Genomic DNA, 25,466 nt, shown 5'->3' on the forward strand with positions numbered 1-25,466 from the left:
CGACTTCATTCTCATAAAATTACGACTTCATTCTCTCATTCTCATAAAATTCGACTTCATTCTCATAAGATTAACTTTTATTCTCGAAAGATTGAGACTTCATTCTCTCATAAGATTACGACACTTTATTCTTGAAAGATTACGACTTCATTCTCATAAAATTACGACTTCATTCTCATAAAATTACGACTTTATTCTCATAAAATTACGACTTCATTCTCATAAGATTACGACTTCATTCTCATAAGATTACGACTTTATTCTCGAAAGATTACGACTTCATTCTCATCAGATATTGAGTTGCTAACATATTGTTAGCAATGTCCACAAGTACAAATGGAATCAAAATATCTGGTATTTACTTCATATGATATTCATGTTGCAGCAAAGCAAAAGCTTTTTTTAAAACCATATTGTATTAATGTCATTTAATTGCATATTGTACTTGTACTGGATTAAAAATGCATTTTTAATGTAAACGCCGCGTTCACACAGTGTGTAATGTCTCATCAGTGTCGTGTTGACCCGCCTGGTAGCTTCAAGCAGACCAGCTGTTATCGTACATCTTGAGTGGCCCTAAAAGTACATCAGAAAGAGGAAATGCCTTCGGTGTTTATACCGACACATTGTAGCCAAACACGGACGGGACATAAATAAACAGCTGAGCCGTGTTCAAACACGGGAATTAGCATACAGCAAACAGATAAATTAAAGAAATTAAAACCTCCCCTCGCTCGCTATTTATGTGCGGCTGCGGCAAACAAAGTGATTTCACTGGTAAATAGAGTCACAACTCGGCTCGCTGCATCTCTGGAGATTTAACCTTAACCTTGGAGGGTGTTGCGTAACAGCAGCAAACTTGACAGATAAAACACAGGCTGTTAGCGCCTCCTCCCTCCTTCCCTGGTGTTTGACTAGACAGCAGTATCCAAACACAGGGACTCCTCACCACTGACTTTACAAGGACTAATTACCGGCTGGCACTGAGTGCAGACAGATGGTAGAGAGAGAGAGAAGGAGGAGAGGGAGACACACGGGGAAGGAACCCACAGGGAGGGAGCGAAAAAGATACGTATTGTTGTTTGAGTTTATACGCGTTTGTGTTTCCTGCACGAGCTCATTTGCGTCAATAATTAGCGACAGTCCATCTCGCAGTAGACTAAAGAACTGCCTCACAGACTTCAGCCTCGTGCCAGATTCATTCCCTCGGTTGACACTCGCACTGGCATCTTCATATCGGCACATCAGCCACTACTCCACCATGTGAACCCTTGGAATAACCAGTTTAGTCTTTTAATGCTGTCATGACAAATACAACAATAACAGCAGTTTCCTCAGCGGCTCCACGTTTTATAATGCGTGCCATGTGTACGCCACACGTCTGCGCTATAAAATAACGGATAAAAGCAGGTTCCTCTGTTCACGTGTGCACACAAGGGTAAGTGGAAACCATGACGTGGCTTTATTTTCCATGACACTGCAGACAGAACCTTGTGTGTTGATTAAAGTAAACATCAACACACTTGCTCTTATTTATATGATAATGTATATCATACAAATAACAAAGTCTATTTATCGGATTCAGATTCATACTGTCCGACACATTGTTCCGTCCTCCTGAGACACTTCAGTTCCTCCACCTCTGCCCTCCTCCTCTCCTCCCCTTTGACTCCGTATTCAAATCTTCCCTTTCAACCTCCTCCCGCGTTTCCAACCTGCCTCCCCTACCCCACCCCGCAAGTTATTCCTCCCCCTCCTCCTCATCATCGCTTTCCCCTTGCACCTCTCTCGTTAGCTGCGAATAAATCTCCAGAAGTAACCCAGTAATTTAACCAATTAGCATCTCAGATATGCGGGTGGCACCTAAATTACGACAGTGCAGAATAGTGATGCATGTAGCCCCGGCTGGCGAATTTACAGCCTCTCGTTACATATTCAACCGGCATAAATCAAGCGCTCCCCACTGACACGTGGCCCTATGGGTAAGGCAGAGGCCGAGGTGGAGGGAACAGTCTCGGGGACGCGAGTTAGTTAATCATGTGGAAATAAGAAGCATAACCTAGATTCACACACACACACAGTCACACATGGGGAAATCTATGCAGGTATGTTTTCTGATTAACACGTAAAAACACACACTCGCATGTGCACGATAATAAACACTGAAGCACTTTCACACACTTCTGAGCATCCACACACACACAGAGGTTTGTGCTGCTATTCTTTCTAGGACGCTGTATTGACCTCATTCATTAGATTAGATTACAGCCTAAACAAAGCGTTCACCTAAAACATAACCAGTTAATGCTACTCATTTTACAAAATAAAAAAGTCTTTCTGACATGTTGTATGTCTGTAGGTTTGTATGTGTTTCCAACGCCTCGCCTCGCTGCTGATTGGTCAGAGTGGCGTCACAGGAGGAGGCGTAAGCAAGATGTCCGACACGAGAATCAAGCCGAACAATGCCGAACTGTAGATGCGTTAAAAAGACGTAGCAATCCTAAAAAACGTGGCTTAATCTCCAACAATTACCAGGGAAATGTCTAAAATCTCAATATTTAAAGAGGAGTCTGGTGTATGTCACACACAGGCTCGTGCTCCTCCGCTGTTATCTCAGCGTGTGCGTTTTCGGCAGCGCCGCGCGGCCGTCTGGACGTCACAGCGGCGGCGGCGGCGGCGGCGGCGACAGCCGGTGACTGATAACTGTAGTAAAAGTGCAGTAAACAGTCTGAGTGATGGCGGCTGTCGCCGGGGCCAATTGAGCGTGCGACATCAGCCGTGACACATCAGCGGAGAAGCACAACAGTAATGACAGCATCGCCACGCGCCGCACTCGGGCTATCTGTTACTGCTAAAACAGCCGCCACACACACACACACACACACAGACACACACCTACACCTGTATACACAACATGAATTTATAGTCAGTGATGGAGATAAATCTTTCAGTTGCTGTTATAAGCTGTAATTGTTCCAATATCACTCCTAAGTCATGAAAGGAAATGTTTCTTCTCTCTGTGTGTGTGTGTGTGTGTGTGTGTGTGTGTGTGTGTTGGGGGACGGCCTCTGGTAACTTAAAGCAGAGGAATCTCATGTAGGAGGGTTTGGGGTGTAGTTAGGAAGGTGAAAGGTCATAAGCTCGGTTCCCTGGAGGGAGACAAGAAACAATCCTGCTCCCATAGGGGAGAGATCCTGAGCATCATTAGAACACACACACACACACGCACACACGCACACACACACACACACACACACACACACACACACACATATATATATATACCAGAAATCATTAAAGCGTGTAGTCTTATAATGAGGTGGTCACCTTCTAAACCTTCTAAAATCTAATCCCCTGATGTCTCCCTCTCTCTCAGACTCACCTACCAGCCTCCCATGAGACTCCCCCCCTGACTGTGAGGGACTCATAATTAGACATGCAGACACACACACACACACACACACACACACAACACATCTAAATGGTCCACATAGTTAAATAATGATGAATGCAAAGTTCAGGCCACAGCATCCAAGTGCCCAGAACTGTGTGTTTGGAAAGTGACTCTTTAGTAATAGTAACAATATTTTTTATTGTGCTGTGTTAGAATACAAATCACTTGATTGTGGTGAATTTTTCATCGTCGGGATGATTATGAATGTGTCTTTTAGTGATTTATTTTAAACAGGGACATTTTTCCAGGCCCTTGAAATGAATAACAGTCACTTTTTCACTTTAACATGTTTCTGACTGTTTACAAGATCATCACAGTAGTTTTGGTGATGTACAGTTAATAATATTATAATAATAATAACGTGCATATCATGCCATATCTGCAGCAGATGTAAAAGTGCAACTTCACACAGACGTGTACAAATGTCTGGAACGTTTAATTGTCTTGTCTGAAAAGGGATTCAGCCGATTAAAAACGCAAAGATGCAGCAGAAAGGTTTTCAACTGCAGCACAGGCATATAACCTCTATAAGTAATCTATACATTTGTTTTCATCGTAATAAAAGCTGCAGAGTGCTGGACATGATGTTCTGATGCTGCTTTTCACACTTTCTCTGTCTTCTTCTGTCTTTCAGCGCGAGCAACAAACACAACCGAGATGCCCGCCACCTTTTGGCTTTCGGGGCACTTCCATCATCAAAGCGTGAATTATAAATACTCCAGGACAACCGCTTCTTATTTATGCCGGTGCCACAGGTCAAGAGGGAAGAAATGCAGATTTCATTTTAAATAAAAACACACAGATGATAGCGGCCGGGTTTGACACTAGCGCTGGGGAACACCTACGCAGCGTGACCCCGGTTCAAGTGTTTGTGCCGCTCGCTCTCTCTCTCCCTCTGCTCAGAGAGAGATGCAGTGAGAAGGAGAGAGTGGACGGGAGAGCGAGAGAGAGAGAGAGAGAGAGAGTGGGGGAGAGAGAGGGAGGGAGCAGCATTTAACCTCGCAGGGTCGCGCCAAAAAATCCTGTTGAAATTCTCTGTGATCAATAAGCCCAAGAAATACGTGCTGCACCCACACACACACATAAACACACGCACACACACACACACACACAATTACACAAATGCACATTCCTAATGGGCACACACTAGCTCCGGAACGTAAACACTTATACACACACACACAAACACACACTCTGCAGAAGAGGTGGCCTCAGCTGTGCTCTCCTCTCCAGCGCTGCACTAACTGACGGCTAATCGATTAGTGCTCGGTGACCTCTGACCCCGCTAGCTTCCTGTCTGACAGACTACACCTCCGCACTTCTATAGGACTGTATTTGCCTGCTTCTGACTCTCTCTGTGTGTGTGTGTGTGTGTTTTGGGCTTTTCACTTTCGAGCACTGCAACACAAACACAAATTCAGCCGGTGTTTCGTAAGCGTCGCGCACATACATGTGTCGTATCACTGCGTGTGTGTGTGTGTGTGTGTCTGTGTGTGTGTGTGAGGTGGGATGTTTTCGTCTATGGTGGTGTAATACTCTGTGTTTGTTGTTGTTTGGGGCGTGTGCTCCGTGTTACCGTGGTGACACAGACGGTGCACAGATCAGGCAGCTTTGTAAGGGAGGGGCGATGCATGTGTGTGTGTGTGTGTGTGTGTGAGTGTGTGTGTGGGGGCCAGGTATAGCTTGTTTTGTGGGGACCTAAATTTAACACGTCACGTTATGGGGACAAAAAGCAAGTCCCTGTGACATAAAGCATTCAAATAATAAGGTGACGGCATGTTTTAGGGACAGATTGAGAGTCCAGGAAATGTGTGTGTGTGTGTGTGTGTGTGTGTTAGGGAGGTAGATAACAATGCCCCCCTCAGCGGGACACTGGTGCTCTCTTCCTGGCTTGTTGTGCATGGGAAACACGCCTCGATGCACACACACAGATATTTATACCTGTGTGGGTTACAATGACTGCACCAGCTCGGCCTGCACAGTCCTAACAAAAGGAAACAAGACCTTATTGTGGACCAGAGTCCCCCACACACACACACACACACACACACACACACACACACACACCACAGGAGAGTGTAGTGCTTGCAGACTCAGCCGTCCGTTAGATCAGACAAGGTTAGCATTTTCATTCCGACATGGCTATTAATAATGTAATGATGCGTGGCTGGCACATTTTCACTCTCCTCTCCTCCTCTCCTCCTCTCCTCCTCTCCTCTCCTCTCCTCCCTTGTATTTTCCAAACTCCCCTTTTTACAGTTGTACAAACTCTCGTACAGTAAGTAAACACACTTTCACTTGGTCTTCCCCAAACACCTCAACCACCAGTTCACTTTGTGGTAAAGGGAAAATTCTCCCCAGTCCCATCTCTGTGTGTGTGTGTGTGTGTGTGTGCGTGTGTGTGTGTGTGTGTGTGTAGTCTGCAGGACTTTTCCAGATAAACTAAATTTGTTTTTTTTTAATGACAGAGCTTAAGATATTCACACACACAAGTGCACACACCGGCCACTAACCACCTATCATGAATGAGCCACTCTGTGTGTGTGTGTGTGTGTGTGTGTGTGTGTGTGTGTGAGAGAGAGAGTAATGGCTGTCCAGTAATGGGTATATACTAAAAGAGAGATCTCTGTACGCAGGTACCCAGAGGCCTCTAACCACAGTCTCATCGTCCACTGGGACATTATCCAAATACCACACAACACACACACACACACACACACACACACACGTCAGCTACTCTAATAAAGGGGAGATGAAGTCTATTAGGAGGTTACATAATCACTGTGACTCAGTCAGTTTGTTGATCAATCAGCCAAGTCAGTGAGCCAGTCAATCAGTACAGTAATGAGACAGTCGGCTAATTAGTCACTTCACTCGATGGAAATGATTGACATGGACCGAGTGTCATGTCTCCTTTATTAAAAACCCCTTTCTAACTGTATATACTTTATACTTTCTATCCCAGAGCCTGGTTCCAGACGCCTCCACCTCTGTCTCCATATTTCTTTAGTGTTTTAACAGCAATTCAAAGCAGGTCAGATTTGATCGCCACAGCCTGGCAAAAAAAAGGTGCCGACCAAAAAAGTCTTTCATGGGGCCAGCTGAAGAATTATCATGTTTTTTTTAAAAAAAAGAAGATTCTAATCATAAACGTGCTCTAATTTTTCCAGTAAAATTGAATTATGAGTACAATGAGGTGTCATCTTCACTGTTACGGAATCCAGTGCAGAGTTATTATGGGCATAAATCCACTGAACTACCCACAGACTGTACAGAATAATAGTAAGTGTGCTTTCTGGCAACATGCAGCGATTTAGAGTAAACGAGGCATCATATCGACCTCGACAAGAACAGATGGGAAAGTGTGTGTGTGCGTGCGTGTGTGTGTGTGTGTGTGTGAGGCCATCATGTCTGAGGTTGTAGCTTTTAGGGTAACGTGATCCCTGCCTAAGGGTGTCGGGGAGGGGGACATGGTGGGACACAGCAGCAGGAAGGGAGGATGAGGGAGGTGAAAGAAGAGGAAAGGGGGAGGACAGAAAGAGGAAAAGGGTGTGTGTGTGTGTGAGCAGTGACAGGCGCACATTACGCATCTTTGTGGACTCTCTCCTGTCATAGCCCACGGCAGTTCGGTTTTCTTACTTCTATTCACCAGCCCATTAATATTAGAACACACACACAGAGAGAAGGAAGAGTGATTTCTCTCTCTATAACAAACACAAACAAACACAAACAAAGAAACAAAAAGGAGATAGAAAATAATGATGAGATAAATAGAAAGAGAGGAGCGGCACAACCTCCAGCTCTGACCCTGAGCACGGAGCCAAGAAGAGTTCATCGACACACCAGTGTGTGTGTGTGTGTGTGTGTGTGTGTGTGTGTGTGTGTCCATTAAAGCAGGCAGTTAACCTAAATCAGCAAGTTATGTGAATGCCAAGCTTCTAAATGCTAGGACAGGTGCCGGCCGAGATACTAAATGAGAGAAATGAATAAAACATACTCCTCTCTCTCCCTCTCTCTCTCTCTCTCTCTCCCTCCCTGTCTCACCCACTAAAATACACAGTGTCACAAGACACACACACACACACACACACACACACACAAGCACAAACAGTGAGAGAAGTGAATGCTGACATTCAGTCGATGGTATGAATTATTCCCAGTCGTCCTCCTCTCCAAGCAACAGTTGACCTTTAACACAGGAAGTGATACCGCGATGTGTGTGAGAAGAAGTAACTGTGTTTAAAGAGTTCTTGTGAAAATGTGACAAAATTAAAATCCTGCACATTTAATAACACAAATTTAGCAGCCGATGGAGGAGAAACATCCACTTTTAGCGCTTAGAGTAGTTCTGTACTGTGACATAAAGACGATCAAGTCGCCAGCTCCTTAATAGTAACTTAAATAAAACAGTTAAGGAGTCCACAGCTGCGCCAGTGGCAAAAACAATGCTTTGAGCTGAATGCTGATGTCAGCGCGGAAACGACGCGCGTCTGAAAGAGAAGATAAAAACACCAACACATCCACACGAAGACTAACGATAACATGGTGAGACAAACCTGGCAACCCAGGGGACAGAGACAGTGTTAGTTCTGAGGAGGAAAAGAGCAACTTCCCCTGCTTCACTCTGCAGCCTGTAACGATGTAACAGCGCTGACGTTCTATATACTGTGTGTTATAAGATGAGGGAGCAACACAATAAACTGTGCTGGGTTTTATTTCATCTTCTTTTTATAAGGTTATAAACATCGTCACACAGGAACTATGGTAACGTCAAGTTAATAACTCAGGAACGACTGATAACTGTCATTTTTTAGTTCATTTATTGAGCTTTAGTAGGAAATCAACGCGATGATAGAGAAGTGATGAGTGAAAAGTGTACACATGCTTGTGGGGGAGTTTCCAAACAATCTGAAGCGCAATCTGTGGATTTTTTTTTGAAAGCACAAGATTAAAATTGAATTATATATAATATATATATATATATTTGGAGCACATCTGGCTGGTTTTTTAGTCTGCTTGTCTGTGTTATTCTTCTTTGGTGTTTTACAGGCACTCACAATGTTACATTACGGCCTCTTTCTTCTGTTTTCCTTCTCTCTCTTTTTCTTTTCCTACTCTTGTGACATCCTCCACTTTCGTGAGCAGTATAACCCAAAAGGAAATGATTTCCTGGGGATGCAGGTCACGGCCCAAGGAAGAAAGAAAGACTTTAGTCATGATCTGAAAAGGATTTGGGATTTATAAACAACAACAACAAAAAAAAAAGAAGAGTTAACTTTGCAAGAGAGGAGTTTTGACATTGTGGGAAAAAGAATGGCCTTGGCGGAGGTTTGTGCTCTCTGAGTCCAAATGCTGTTGAATCAGAAGCACCTGGACTCATGGGTCTTAAGATGATTGTGCCAATGAAGCAAAACTGAAGTGAACTGATGAGGCGACAAGTGCCCGAAGAAAGGAAGATGTGAAAAAAAAAATGGGCAAAAACACTTAGTTAAGTGACATTTTTTGGCCTTTTTGTGGTTAAAATAAGTTAAAAAAAAAAACATTTTGAGGCTTAGGTGTTAAAGGGTTAAGGACTTTTTCTGGCATAAACACTAACTGCGTCAGGAGACTAAAACGTGGTCTTAATGAGACTGAATTAGTTTAGTTTAAGCTGTCCAAATGAATGGAAGTGTCCTTAGAAGGACAGCTGTGCAAACCTGTGTGTGTGTGTCACACAGAGACAGTTGAGCGAACAGTGACAGACCAGGTTGGCAGAGATATTTTGGTAACTGGGACAAAAGAGGGCGAGACACAGAACGAGAGATAGTGAGGGAAACAAAGACAGAAAGATGAAGAGATCGTTTAGACGATCCCCCCTCTGTTCCCTTTCTTCACCTCCTCCTCCTCCTCCTCTGCCTCCTCATCCAGCTGATTGACAGTGCCCCCTCGTCCCCCACCCTGTGCTCTTTGATTGACAGGACTCCCCAGACTGAGGCTCTTATCCCCTGAAACAAACACTGCTCCGCTCCTCCTCACCTCCCTGCTCTCCTCCTTCTGTCAAGACTCCGGCTTTCCTTTCTGCACCTCCTCTCACTCCTCCTGTCCTCCTTTTACTCCATGTAAATGCTTTCTTATGACTATCACCTCCTCCTGCAGTCGTTCCACTGTCCTTTTCCTCCATCCTCTCGTTCCCATCATCTTTTCCTCAAGCTGTGACCCCTCTTAACCCTATAGATTACACACACACACACACACACACACACGGGGAACCCCTTAAACCCCTCAGGCTTATGTGGGCCCCTTTAGACTTTGGGAGGACACACACTGGCACCCATAACCCCCTCCCACACGCACACACAATATCACACACTTTTAAAACCGCTTTCCCCGAGTCTTGACACTGATCTGAGCCCTGAGCACACACTGCCTGAGACTATAACCCCCTATAACCACACACACACACACACACACACACACACACACACACACAGACACACACATGCACACAGCCTGAGCCTATTAAGCCAATCGTCGATGTCTAAACAGGCAGCGAGCTGAGCAGTGAGGTAGGTAACCCCTCAGGGCCACGGAGACAGTAGAACGAAGGAAAAGGCAGAAAAGGAGAAACAGAGAGCATGGGGGGAAGGGAGGGGGAGAGAGAGAGAGGGAGAGAGATGGATGAGGAGGAGATGAATCCAGAGAAGAAGTTGAGGAGCAGGGAAAAGGCAAAAAAGAAGGAGATGAGGATGTTGAGTGACTGAGAAAAGACAGATATGAGAAGCTGAATGGCAGACACACACACACACACACACACACACAGGAGTGGAGTGGATGTGGCTCTTTAGGAGTCAAGCAGGCGTATGATGGGATATCGTTGCATGTCGTTAACCCTATATTAACCCTGAGAGGCAGCGGGACACTCACTGTGCTACAACATGGATTAACTGGGCCACACACACACACACACACACACAGACACTGGCACAACAAACTAGCTGTCAGTCACACACACACACACACACACACATACGCACAAGTGCACACAAGGACTGATTTCGTCACTGGCACAAAGCGATGAGCTGTCAGTCACATGTGTTTTTTTTCTCGTACAAATGAAATAACGCTCCGTACTTATTTTCTCTGCATGACGTCACTGCTGCTGAGGCAGTGATGGATGGGTCAGGATTATATATATATTATATATATATATATATATAATCCTGACCTGCCAACACAGGAGCGTCACATGCTCAGTCAGCAGAATTTCATCTTCAATAGCCTGTAACATGTCTTCGGTCCCTCACTCCTCTGTCCATCTGGTTATTATAAATAAAAATCCGACAGGAGTCATTAGTGCTGTGACATGAACACGATCCCTTCCCTGTTCCCTCTGGTGCTCGTGTACCTAATAAAGTGGCCGCAGAGTGTGTTTGCTCATTTGCTCACGACGTGCCAAAAAAGTGTGTTTTATGATCCGATTGTTTACAAGCATTGGCACACTCGCCGCTCTTATTGCGACTTCTCTCTTTCTCTCTTTCCACATGTTGGACAGCAGAGATCCAGATGTTAAACTTAGAGGCTGTGAACCACTGAGGAGTGGGGAAGTGGGGCGGGGGTGTACAGGAAGTATCCCACGGTATCCACGGTAACCTTGACATTCCATCCTGACCAAGTTCCCTGACATCTCCCACAATTCACTCAGCTCCTCTCTTCTCGCAATGAAACACACACACAAACAACCACACTTTGTGAGGAAGTGCTCAAACTCTACTTTGTCTTCCGACTTCCTGTCTGCACTGGAAGTGGAAACGCGACGCATCGTATCGACTGACATCTGCTGCTTGACCCGCTGTGTTTGATCTGACCTGGATTATAAATCGCACTCGTGTACAAAGTAAGACACGGTGCTCTCTTAGCCGCCTCGCTTTACTAGCGCAATGTTGTTGTTGTTGTTGTTGTTGTTGTTGCCTTTGGTGTTTGTTTATATTCAAAACGTGCGTGCGACCATCTTACTGTGAGTCATTGTGGTTCGACAGTGTATATTAAGGATGATAATCATCTAAAGAGTCAAGGTGACACTGCACAGTCCAGCCTGTCACACGAATAATAATCAATAAATGTCTCATTAATTCATGTTGACAAAGATGATTTTCACTCATTCTGTGTGACGTAAGTAAACAAACACGGCGCTAGCAACGATCTCTGAAGTGCGATATCTGTGTTGGTATCAGGTCACATGAGGAAATACAGTAAAGATGTATATAATATGTGCGTCAAGTTTACTGTACAGAGCAAAAACAGCTGAAAGGGAGAAAAAATTTAAACAGGACAAGCCTTAAAATAGTCGAGCCGCACGAGGCAAACACACACATATAGTATTTAGGTTATATATACGTTATTAAGTCGCGTTTGCGTCTAATATATCACCTTTTCTTTCTATTTATGGTCCAACCCAAGTCACATCCCCCCACATGGAGGCATGCATTCCTCTCAGGCGAATGTATAGTGGTGTGTAAGCTGAGATGTCTGAGATAGCCAAGAAAAACAGAGGGAAAAGTGGCTGCAGTGCAAAGATACTATAATGCGACGTGCACACATTCAGCCGTACGGACACGTCAACTTTAGAGGATCATTTAAAACATTTACAGAAATGTGTGATTAAAAGCACTTCATATTATAAGAGGTTAAAAAGTCACAAATATAGTTATAGTTCTGCACACCGACAGGAAAAGACACCTTGAACTGCTTTTATCAAATATTTGATTTGATAAATGCCTACGTGGCAACATTAATTTATGTATATTTAGTATTTATGCTGCCTGCAACATGTTTTACTTTGTGGTTTATAAATAAAACAACAATACTTATACATGTTTGTCAGTCTCAGCTGTCAGAACTCAGCTAAAACATTGCTTTGGGGTTATAAAGTGTCATTTGACTGTAAAATAAACGGGTTTTGTGCCTGGCAGATGATTATTTCTCTATAAATTTTGATTTTCTTGTACCCAATTCCTCATCAAACAGGGTGATATTTACTCCAAATACAACGGAACGTGTGTAAATTCAGTATTTCATACCCTAACGTGAACTGGATTTGACCTTTTATCCGTCGCAACCGCCCGAAATATCGATAATTGGGTTCCCTGGTCGAGAGTGACGAGCACCGGCACCGTTTCACTTCTCCCCTCGTGAATTACAAAAAAAAAAAAACCTGCTCACAGAGGGTTAAAACAACTGCCGAGAACAAATCAGATTAAAATGAGGTTGGATCTCATTTCAGTTTTTCTCTGTCACTTTTTTCCTTTGCTCATGACCCATTTTCCTGTGCTGCTGTAGGAGAGGCAGAAAAGAGAAGAGAGGAGAGGAGAGGAGAGGAGGGGGGGGAGGAGGAGGGAGGAGGGATGACTTCAGTCCTTCATCTCAAAAAAAAAACAGACAGACAAGAAGAAAGAAAGAGATAGACAGACAGACAGACAGACAGACAGGAGTGGCAGTGAAAATGGCAGACATCTCCTGCTTGTAAACAGCTTTTCATTTTGGATTACGTAGTGGAAACACACACTTCCTTTACAGTCAGTAGGTGCGAGTGTGTGTGTGTGTGTGTGTGTGTGTTTGTGTGTGTGTGTTTCTGTCCCCTCAGCACAGGTCAGCGTTAACACAACTGAACAGAAATAAAATGTTTAAATCGCACGACTCGCGGCAAATCTACTCCTCGACCTCTTTGTGTTTAAAAAAAAAAACCTTAAAATGTGAGCGTAAATGTTTCCATCCTTCAGAAGACACCGGTTTCATCTGAGGAGCGTCTATTTCAGGAGAGACAGCCGTCGTTCAAATGGGTCAACGCTCATCACACTGTGCGTGCGTGTGTGTGTGTGTGCGTGTGACAGAATGAGACAAAGTGAGAGCAGGCGGTACCTGTCAATGATAACAGGGTCTGAGGGTGTCTCATTACGGTTTCCACAGCTCTTCTTGTCACAGCACCGACTGAAAGAAAAAAAGAAGACAGTGCAGAGTTGGAGAAAAGTTAGACACAGGGATTGTACAGTATATTATAACAGAGTGTCAGACTTAGGCGCACAAAAGGAGAGCGTTCTCCATTCCGCGCTTTGTTCGCCGTATAGAAATTTGTTCTCGGGCACATTTCACTGGATTTGATCAAATCTGTCTCAAAGTTGGAGAGAGGCTTTCCCTTGATAAGACTACAGACTTATAAAGACGTGGAAAACAAACGCGCGCTGGGATCTGACAGCTCAAAGTGCTGCTACATCTCAGTACACGCGCCGCACTGTCAGGAGCTCCCAATCTGAACCGAAACTGGAGGTGGATTAAGATTTTCATGTCAGAGCAGTTACACACGTGATGTTACAGATGATGCAGCTTTGTAGAGTGAAAACAACTTTTATGAATTAAACCCTTGGAATAAAAACCTGACTCCATGCACCCGTGGTAAGAGTACGACAGGGCCGACCACCTGGAAGTGTTTTTTTAACATTTACAGCAAGAAAGACAGTGTGCAGGATTCATGTCTCTTTAAATAGATGCGTTATTTTTCTTGTTTTTGATCCACACTGAGCCAAAGAAGACGTTGATGAATTCTGTCTGGTAGCAGTGTCTGTGTTTATTAGCCGAGCACAATGCACGGGGAGGTCATTTAGCTAAACAGTGGGGTTCTGCCTATAAGGGAGCTACATACTCTATACTGGCCATATATAATGCAAAAACCATTTATATTTCATATTTTGTTTGGAAATGATGTGAAATATTTTAAGTGCAGATTCATTAAGTCATTATTTCAAGCTGAGTTTTGAGTTTTAAGTATTAAAACAAGCAACATTGTGCTGATGAGCAGATGAGATGGAGGCTGGAGACAAATAAAGAGGCTCGGGGTGGAGTAAACACACTCGTACGCAACGAAAAGAAAGAGAAACCTGACATGGTGTGCGCCAGAATTCACACATGTGCACACTACAAGTCTGTCTTCCTCGCATGCATCAATTATGAATGAAGGTGTAAGCAGGAGGGGGCGCTAAAGCCTGGGGGGGGGAACGGTAGTAAAGAGTAAAAGGGGAGCATGGGAGGGAAAGCTAAAACAAGAGGGTGAGAGTGACAGAGAGAGAGGAAAAGTGGGAGGGGTGAGGATGAGGTTTGGGTGGGGAGAAGAGGAAGGGGAGACGTCTCAGGTTTCCCACTGTCACAGATGGCAGAGGTGAAAAGAAAGAGACTGATACATTACACCTTACACATTGTCTTCTCCATTTGCTGCTCTACCTGCCTTTCTGCTCTCCCTGTCATTCCCTCTCTGCTCCTCTATGATCTGGGTCACTTCACAGCCCAGTCGGAGAAAGAGCAGAGCACCAGCGAGAGGTTAGAGGGGAGGAAAAGGGGCGATAAGGGAATGGGAGAATACCGGGGGGGAGTGAGATTGGACATCTATGAAGCCATGGGGAAGGCAGGACAGGAGGCAAGGAGGGGAGGAGGGGAGAAGAGGGAGGAAGAGTGGAAGATGTTATAAATGGAGGGGTAGTGGGAAGGAAAACGAGGGGCGGGATGGGGGTAATGTAGCACTTATTTCCCTGGATCCTGGTGATCTAATCATCTACTCTCCCCCTGCTGCATCCTCTCCTCCTCCAAACACACACACACACACACACAGGTCATTTGTAGCTATTCTTCTAAGGACACTGAATTGATCTCCATTCGTTTGGACACCATAACCAATTAACCCTTGACCTGACCACTATTCAAATCTTGGCCCCTAAACCCAACCAGGGTTTCGGTCTCCATGAGGAGTATTGGTCCTGATGAGGTCAGGGTTTGACCTCAAATGTCCCAAAGAGGTGACAAATACAAGTACACAAGGTCTAGATCAAGGTTTTGATCATAGAGAGAATACTACTGGTTTCTTGTTTATCAAACATACTACAATAAATGACTCTATATTTAGTTTTTTATGTTTTATTTCCCTTTTCTTTTCACTAAAAACACGACACATTAGAGTCAACTCTGTCAACCACTCTGGAGTAAAACCATTCAGTGGTTTTGTGCCAGAAGCTGCGAGCAGGTTTTTGATGCAGGGCTGTACGGTGGCAGATTGGCTGGGAGCATATGGCTAATAGCCCGTCCATGACAATGAGCCACACTGATTAATGGACGCCCCGAGCTCTTTGTTGTGTGTGTGTGTTGGACGCCGTGCGCCGCGGCGAGGCCCCCGCTGCAGAATCAGCATGTGAGAACACGAGGGCGCAGCCGTAGCTTTGACCCCCACAGCGGCGGCTGCGAAGGCCGGCGAGTGTTTACAGAGTCCTACTTTCTGCACTGTTGCTTTCTCACTCCATGAGGAAATGTTTGCATAATCCCGCAGGAAAGAGGCAACGTCATATACAGTCGATGTAATACCGTGCAGTGCTACTCACTCCGCGCGTGATGAACAACAATCATTTACAGTAAAAAAAAAAAATCCGTTGCCAGATACAATTTGTTTATAAATTCCTCGGCAAATCACATCAGAATTTCAATAGGCTTTTCCATAAAGCGCTGCGGCGGAACTGCCCCGAGGAGCATTCAGCGAGCTATAGAATAAAATATTAGTGCGGCTGATTTCATGGTTAAAATCCCTGCTTGCGCATACAGATGAGCCCCAATTTATATTGTTACACTTAAAGCTGTTCACTGACAAGGTCAGGGAATAAGAACAACTTAATTCATGTGCTAAATTTGAATTTTTATAACTGGTGTGCGCAAGCGAGGGTTGCACATGAATACTTCTTTGTGAGTATACAGTGTGTGTGTATAAGAGAAGGAGGGTTAGGGTGCCTGCCTATATTTTATAGTCAGACTGAGGAGGAAGGCCCATTTGTTAGCCGTGAAACAACAGGAGGGTTCAGATTGACTAATGAGTTTCTCTGTGTCCTAATTAACCAGGCGTCACACACACACACACACACACACACACACACACGTCTTCTATTGTATAGGATAGGTTGGTAAAATGCGTCTATAAATAGAGCGCTTTCCTCCCAACCTACTTCTGAAGAAATTCATCTTTAGATTTTAATTAAAGCAACGACTCTGATAGCTAAAACTGATCTTCCTCAACAGATGAGGTTTCGCATGTGTACGCATCTATACATCTGGGTGTGCATGTGTGTGTGTGTGTGTGTGTGTGTGGGGTGGGGTGGGGGGGCGTTAATGAGGGTGACATAATAAAAGATGTATTGAGCACAGAGAAGTGATTGTTGGTGAGGAGTTTTCTGCAGATGAAGAAAGTGTGCTGCAGGAGAGGAGAGGAGAGGAGAGGAGAGGAGAGGAGAGGAGTTGTAGGATGGATGATGAAAGGCGTGACGCAGACATCCTCACCTGCACATGATCTCATGTGTCAGCAGCACTCTGCACATCTCTGGGTTCTTGTCTTGGCCTTCATAAACAATTGGCTGGAAAAAGAAAAGACACAAAGAGAGAAGAGAAATTATTAAAAATAAATATCGCTAAATCTTTACCATGTGACATCCAAAGTCCTTGAAGAAGAAGTATAAATAGAAAGAAATAACTTTGACGTCCTGTATGGAAAGTAAAGCTCTAAAAAAATGGGCAGTGGTGGTAATTACTGGCTACATTTACTTTACTTCTCACCATCAAGAAGTACTATCAAAATAAACTACAAATACACCATTTTTTTTTTATACTAAAACTACTCAGATTGAAGGAACTCTTCCTTCTTTATTTACTTTTTGTTCAGAAAACAGATGAAGCCCACAATGAATCAGCAATCAATCCACATGGATGACGTGACGGCACTAATGTTGTGTTTCATCACAGTACAGTTGCATAACTTAGTCCACAACCTCTATTTAAAACAAACAAAAGAATCAGACATCCTATTTCCATCCCATACAATGGTCACCGTGTTGTTTCAAAGAAATTCTACTGTATATTAGTATTTTACAGCATTTTAAAAAGTATTCTCATACCAAATATAAGTATTTTTTATCTCAATAAAACACAAATGACAAAATAATACTTTAACATCATGCATTATTCTAAAAACTATGACGGAAACTGAAAAGTAGGATGCCGACGACACCGTGAGACTCTCTTTGTTTTCCTGCACCATGTTCAGTGTGACTGAGGTAACAGTTCACTTCCCACTTCACCTCCAAGAACACGTCGTTCAGCACTAACACCTTCACATACACCCTCTCACACCCACCGTCTCCGCACGGGCCGTCTCACACCCCCCGCTCACGCACACACACAATTATGCACACACACCTTGATCGCGATCTTTTTCGAAAACAAGCAGAATAACCGCCGCGCTCCATCTGCTCTCGCGATAACACGGGGTAAATGTTTCTGTGTCAGGAGACGAGGGACGGATCACACACCGCTAACCTTTCACAAGAACTTTCACTTTCCTGTTCTACACCTCGCACACCATCAGGGGAACTTTAGGCCTCATCCAGAACTTTCCCGTCTTCACACACACACACACACACACGAAACCCACAAAACGACTCTACAGTAAATGCTTTTCTAGTCTTGATCAACCAGGAAATCATTTTTTTATAATATTACTTAAGTAAAAGTCTTAAAGTATGACATTTACAAGTATAAAAATATACTTTTAGATGTAAAAGTATTAAAATGGTGAGGAGGAACGACTGAGCCATGGTAGCTCAGTGGCAGGGCGGATTGTCTTTCAACTGGAAGGTTGAGGGTTCAATTTCTGGCCCTGCTAGTCTAATGATGTGTCCTTGAGCAAGACACTTAACCCCACTTTCCGTGTGAATGGGTGCGTCAAAAATGACCAAAGGAGAAGAAGACGACGACAAACAGTGAAGAAGAAAAGTCACTCATCTGTTGGTTAATGCAGAAGGAACTGGTGTGAAGGCACCCTGAATCCTGGTCCTGGGGACTGAGTCCGGTGCATGTTTTAACTATTTCCTGCTCAAACGCTGATAACGAGCCATTCATTTGAATCAGGTGTGTTAGAAACGTACAGGTGTGGCGTTATTTGGAGATTAAAAATAAACCCAATAAGGGATGCCAAATCTCTGGGTCCGCGCGGAGATGTTGGATGTTAGAAAGCGTGAAAACAATAACCTGTTTGCTCCAAAAGTCATTTCATTTCCCTTGCGATTCCTCCTTTTCTCACGCGTGTGTGTCCTGGTCCGTCATTCCTTCCCCGGTTCTGGTCACTCTGTGTGTGTGTGTGTGTGTGTGTGCACACGGGCGGCTTAATTACGCGCACCTGTGTTTCATCACCACCAATTACCCGCAGTAGGGTGATTTGTAAGCTACATCTTCGACTTGTTTCCTGCCACCATTATGTCCACTGCCTTGAAAAATGAGTATTTTATGTGTGTAGTGTGTGAAAGTATGAAAGTTATATTTTTATATAAAAAAATAAACTGGTGGATTCATTTGTGGCACCATTGGTAACAAGCGGATGAATTAACTGTAGTCATTTTGATGAAAGTTATCATTGTTTCAGTCTTGTATAAAGTAGAGCACAAGTATCTCTGTATAATATTACTTAAGTAAAAGTTTTAAAGTATATGAAAGTTACGGTACTTTTGATATAAAATGTACTTAAGTTTTAGAAGTAAAAGTATTAAACAAGTGAAGAGTTAGGATTGAGCCATGGTGGATCAGTGGTAGGGCAAGTTGTCTTTCAACTGGAAGGTTGTGTGTTCAATTCCTGGCTCAGGGAGATTTTATTTGGTAGTAACAAAGACAGTTAGAGGAAATGTAGTGGAGTAAAAGTTGCGAGAAACATAAATAAAGTAAAGTACAGATACTTGAATGTTGTGCTTAAGTACAGTAACAAAGTATTTGTACATTGTTACATCACAACCCTGCATTTCTTTTTAATTTTAAGCTCAATTTTCCAGTTTGTCAATGATTTTCCAGCAGAAATGAGACACAAAGAATGGCCCCCCGGGGCGAGAGAGTTCCATATGGGGCCCCAAGATGAACCGAGGGCTGTAGGCTGATCTCTATGGCCCTTTACGGAGCTCTGATGCGTTCATGTAAAACAGTGCACTCTGGGGGCCCCATTACAATATTGTTGCAGCCCAGAGCATTTGAGCACTAATGTGTGTGTGTGCAGTGTCAGATCGGTCACCTGACATAACGGGACAAATCCCAGAGGACGTCTGCATCACTGGACCAGCAAATAAAATCCATCACGTTTAAACTGGTTCTGTCAGTCGCTTGTATAATCCTAATTTGTGATATTTGAAAGAATATATACTGCGTTTTTTCTTTTTCTTTTTACTTTTATTTAAAAAAAAAAAAGGTTGATCCTGAAATGAACTGTGATTTCAGTGACGCGAACATTGTGTCACGTGTTTGTGCTTATTAAGAGCAGAACACCTGTATTTATTGGGAAGCGCGGGATTCTTTGCATTGTACGTTAATAACTGTATCTTTACTGTGAGTTTAGTTTTTTTTTATGGTGGGCGGAGAGCGGATTAACTTCCAATAAAGTTCCAATAAAGCGACTCGTGTTGTGTGTGAGTCATTCCATGTGCGCGCGAGAGTGCGGTCCATTCATTTACTCCAATCTCCGCCCCCTTTACCGACCAGACCCGAGCACCCCGGGCCTCCTGTCAGTTATCATTGTCCGTGACTGTTCTTATATTACAGCTAAAAGCTCCTGGTGGTCCAGGAGTCCAGCACTTACTGTATGCACACCTGACTCATGTCGGCACGTGAAACCAAAACATAATCTAGAGCAGGGTTGTCAAACTCATTTTTGTTCAGGGGCCACATACAGCACAATTTGATCTCAAGGGGGCCGGACCAGTAAAAATGAGTAAAATAATAGCATAATAACCTATGAACAACAAGAACCCCTTTGTTTTTTCCCCTCTGTTTTACATTTAATGAAGGATAATTTTACAAAACATGAAATTTCTTGAGAAATATAAGTGCAATTTCAACAATATCATGCCTAAATTTACTATTTACACGGCACATTGGATCTATAAAGGCACAAACATTTAGTCACGGGTATCTGGAGCATTTGACATTACGTTTAGATTAGTGTGAAATTTTAACAAATTCATCCTGTGGGCCGATTGGACCCTCTAGCGGGCCGGTTCTGGCCACCGGGCCGTATGTTTGACACCCCTGATCTAGAGCTAATATTTCCAGCAGTTTCCACCACAGACCGATGTATGAATCCTGAACGCAGGTATCCACGCCGAGAACATATTCAACAACAAAACAAAGCTCCACTAAAACCCGTCCAATATCCAGACATCTGAAACTGTTTCTCCTTTTTGACTTTAATATTTTCCTTTACTTAAGTGAGTGCGGGAGCTGCAGGGAAAGACAGAACTGACAGATTCTGAAAAGGAAATGTACTTTATATAAGCCACACGTCTGTCTATGATTAGACCTGCTCACTGCTGCTGTGCCATGGGAAAAGAGTGGGCCAGGCAACAACTTCCTCTGAACTTGCTTCGTACACTGGACAAACATGCATCATTGTGTCACCTCAAACTCTTTTCTCCCTTTCTCTCCCATCTCTGCTCTTTTCCTTTCTCTCTTCACACCTTGTACGAGGGAAAGGCATTCATCTTTACGAACAGAAATAGGCCCGATGAAAGTGTGCTTCCTTCCAAAAATCCGAAGGGGTGGATACATGTTGTCTGAGAGCAACTTAAACCCTTAAAGCTGAAATAACAGAGTTTCAGAGTCATTCGGATGAGCTGCTCTCGTCAAGCCTCGGCCCATGGACTACGGCGTGCGACTTCAAGTGTGATGCTGAAGTGAGGGTCCATTCAAAAGACACAAACATCCATTAAACATCAGAGCGACAGTCTTCAGCGACAGTGTAAAACACTTTTTCACAAACATCACGGTTACCGTGTACAGGGTTGAGCGGCGCATTAAACATCTGCAAAGCAGCACAAACCTCTTAAAGCGGCTTTAAATAATTTAAAAGAACTTTTCATTTTCCATGCAAACAACTCCAGTTACTATTTACTTGCACGTCTGACTCCCTTGCTCGGCCTAACGTTGACACCAGATCAAAACCCAAAACTGCTTGCTGTGTTTTGAGGACTTCCTCTAACACTTCATCGCATCATGACCCCTCCAGATGCCACTCAGAGATATATATCGTGTGCTTAAGTGACGTCTTAAGTTCCTAATGTCTCTCCTGCTCGGCAACCTGAGCCACGTGGCGCTCCAATCTCAGTGCGTCTTCATGCTGTCACCTCATCTGCTCTGCACTCCTCTTTCATCCTCCTCTCTCCGCCTCACCCGGCCTTTCATGCAGCATCTCCGCCGCTCCCTCTCCTCCCCACCTTTGAAGTGGCATGACACGCGTGGCGTGTAAACAAGCAGCCGTTAGCAACACTTCCTCCCGCGTTAGCGTCGAGGTCGACTAGCGAGCGAGTGATCCGACGGGGCCGCACTGACAGATCCTTTTATTCTCTGGAAGAGAGTCGCGATCAACCCGGCACCAAAGCTCTGCTTCTGACGACTGGAGGTGCTCCTCGCCTCCATTTAACACAATCAGCGCTGGCCCACCCAGCAAAACACACGCTCACAAGACAGACTGGGGGAGGGGGGGGGAGAAAAAGAAGCAGGATAACAGATGTAGGTGCCAGCTTTAGGTGCCAAACACTTGAGTGGGATTTACTTTCCTGGCAGAGGAGCTACTATCAGAAGTGTGAAATAAACAGAATCAGTGATATGAGCCAAATAACACCATGCAGCAACACTACACTCACAGAAAATCCAACCTGGCTTTTACAGATTTCAATACTGGACGGCAACAATCCACAAACAAATCTGTATTTTAATCAGTCAGTTCCTTACATTATTTCTATTATCAAACGTTTCTCACAGTCCTGTGCCGAGCCGTGCCGAGCTGTGCCGAGCCGTACCACCTAGTGGAAATGCAGCTTAAACGATCCTCTTCCCGAGGCTCGCTTTCATTGGTCCTCACTAAAAAGTGTACCACGTCCCTGGGGTTTATTATCCATTTTCTTAGACAAATTAGTATCATCAGCTCTCGCTATTAGTACCTGAACCCTCCGTGACCAGTTAATTTGTTTGCATTCAAAACTCCACGGCTCCCATGGTGCTTGTTGCCTTTGAACTCGGTGCCGTGTTAGTTCTACAGCTGGATTATAAATAGAGTTTAGTCGCAGCCCCTCGACGAGCCTCAGCGTGCGGTGCTGGAGATGTTTAGCAAATGATAGTTTTTTTTTTGGGGTGGGGGAAACGGTGTCTATTTAAGGCGGCTAAATAAACAGAAGCCATGAAAAAAAAAAGGAATATACTGCATCATTAATGTGCCAGTTTTCGCTGCGGTTCTCTGCAGGCCTGACGCAGTTCAGCGTTTACAGAGAATTACTGATATGAAATATAGATTCAGTCTCGTCAGTCGCTTGAATGTGTTTGTTTTGGCTTCACAAGTAACGTTTGATGGATAAACATCTTCTACATTTATGAGTTCTTGTTGTTATTGTTGTTATGATGCTATTATTTTCCTGGTCCGGCCCACTTGAGATCACATATGGCCCCTGAACTAAAATGCTTTTAAGGATCAAGACTTGGATGTGATAAGTTCAGCGAGTGTGTGCATTTGTTACCTCTTTAGACCCAAACCTGGTCCTAATGAGGCAGAACCTAATTTCTGATAAAGTTTTGAATAGCGGTTAGGTTTAGGTTAGGGTTAGGCACTAACTGGTCATGGTTTAGGTTCGGGATAATAGCGGTGAATAGCAGTGCAAACCTGCGTGTGTGTTTGTTTGTGTGTGTTTGTGTGTGTGTACTTGGCCGTTACTCCTCTATGCTTGAGATAAACAGTGTTGTTAGGGAACAGTGTGGTCCCTTAAACCTGCCAGACACACACACACACACACAGTATGTGGCGCGGTGTGGCAGCAGCAGTGTGAGACTCTATCATGGAATCACATTAGCGAGTGTTCAGTGCATAGCATGGCTTCTTGGCTCCTCGTCCCATACCACACACAATGACACACATTCACACCCGCACACAACAAACACACAAACATATGACGCATCGGAGAAGATCTCGCTCTCCTCTCCTCCACAAAACTAAAAGTAAAAGACACCAACATCAGCATGCGTCTTCCATCCGCTGCTCTTTTGCGTCACTTGTCGCGTGAAAAGGCAGATCAACAAATGAACAATGCATTGGACGTGATCAGAAAGTGCTCTCCACGCAGCAGACTGAGTCCCAGAGGCGTCGTTATATCTTTCCACTTCCCACCGTGAGCGGCAGAATCACGCTCCTGCTCCTCCACACCCTCTCGCTGCCTCCTCGCTCTAATCACAGCGAGAGAAGTACAGGCAAAAAAAGCCTGGAGCCTTGCAGTGAGTGTGTGTGTGTGTGTGTGTGTGTGTGTGTGTGTGCCCCGAACCCACCCACTCTCTCACACACACACACACACACATATCTATACTGTGGAAACACCCACCCACAGAATTAGACACACATAAACACTGCTTTTTGTGCGTGTGAGTGTATGCGGATAAAGGAGGGCGGCAGAGAACAGGCAGATCACTGAAGCAGCTCATTGTCAGGGAGGTAACGGTAGAGGTGACACACATACACACACACACACAAAGAGAGTGTGTGTGTGCGTGTGTGTGTGTGCGTGTGTGTGTGTTTACCTGTTTAGTCATGGAGTCGATGAGTCGAACATATAAGTCCTGCTCTGTTCTGATGCCTGTTGGGGAGCAGAGAGAAGTACAAAATCAATCCAGTAAGAATTTAAATGTGCATTTCAATAATTTAATATATGTAGCTGTCAAATAAAATAAATATTTTTATTGATTCATTAGAGCTTACTCATGCAACATGAAATGTGAGGGGTCAAGAGGTCATTACAAGGAATCATTCTAATATCATTTCTAATTTACTTCTGCTCTTTTTTCTTGTGATTTATTTATTCTTTTTTTTTACGTACTTACCTTACTTCCTTAAGCGTAATGAATGCTAAAATAAAGCAGTCTGAGGAGGCATACACTCTGTGTGTGTGTGTGTGTGTGTGCTTCTGTTTCCAGTCATGACACTGTGTGAGAGTGTGTGCGTGATCGAAACCATAGAAACCATTAGACTGCTGTTAATGCTTCATAATGATGTTAAATGTTTTAGTTTTTTTTTTTCCTTTGGGCTAAAAGAATCATTTTTAAAAAAATCCCAGTATCACAGTCCATTTCCACATGCAAAATGATATTTCAATCAATAATTAGACTTGTCAATTTGGACAATATAAAACATTATATATGTATATGTGTATATGTGTGTATATATATATATATATATATATATATATATATATATATATATATATGTGTTCTCTCTCTGTGTTTGAGCTGCAGATTGAGATGATGGGCCTGGACCTGAACACAACAATCCTTTAAGCACTTTAAAGCACATTTTACATTGTTAATAATCTGTGTGGGGGTGTTTTAATTCTCCTTATGTGTTGATATTGTTACCAGGTGTTGTTCTTTCTTGGTGTTTTATGTTGTACATTCTCTGGAGTAAAAAAAAAAAAATATATGACATATTTACATACTCTTTTGGAAACATGAAAAATAAATAAATAAATAAATAAATAAAGATGTGCCGCCAGCAGACTTTGTGTCTCACTGTCACACAGCCTTGTTTTCACAGTGTGTGTCCTCACTTGAGGACAGTGACAGTCAATGAAGCCACAAAGCTGCAACTAATTCCCCTTGCAGCATCTGCTGCAGCTGCTGCTGCTCTGTAACAGTTTAGGCAAAGAAAAAGAAAAATAATAATAATAAAACAAAAAAATCACTCAAATTAAACATTTGTGAAACATTAAAAACGTGCAACCTTTTTCTTTGCACATCTTAAAATGAATAAATCACCTGCGTCACTGACACATTTTGACAAAAACTCACCGTTACTGTAAAGCAGCTGCAGCCGGTAATGAATCCCGTTATTGGTTTTCTCTCCGCTCATCTCCTTAACACAGACAAACAAACACTCAGCTAAATGTGACACTTTTTT

General features: G+C 43.7%; 1 protein-coding gene across 5 annotated transcripts in view; it reads right to left on the reverse strand.

Annotated features, from left to right (window-relative positions):
* Positions 1–25,466, reverse strand: part of LOC122779499 (transcription factor COE1-like) — an 86,226-nt gene that overhangs the window by 55,346 nt on the left and 5,414 nt on the right. For 3 of the 5 annotated variants that reach the window (XM_044041924.1, XM_044041923.1, XM_044041927.1), the window contains 4 exons: positions 25,358–25,421; positions 24,095–24,150; positions 16,790–16,863; positions 13,349–13,417 (listed from right to left, as the gene is read on the reverse strand). In XM_044041924.1, the coding sequence (XP_043897859.1) occupies positions 13,349–13,417; positions 16,790–16,863; positions 24,095–24,150; positions 25,358–25,421 (263 nt within the window). The remainder of the gene's footprint in view (positions 1–13,348; positions 13,418–16,789; positions 16,864–24,094; positions 24,151–25,357; positions 25,422–25,466) is intronic. The other 2 variants (XM_044041926.1, XM_044041925.1) reach the window with 1 other exon arrangement.

Source organism: Solea senegalensis, linkage group LG13 (genome assembly GCF_019176455.1).
Source record: "Solea senegalensis isolate Sse05_10M linkage group LG13, IFAPA_SoseM_1, whole genome shotgun sequence".
NCBI classification, from domain to species: domain Eukaryota; kingdom Metazoa; phylum Chordata; class Actinopteri; order Pleuronectiformes; family Soleidae; genus Solea; species Solea senegalensis.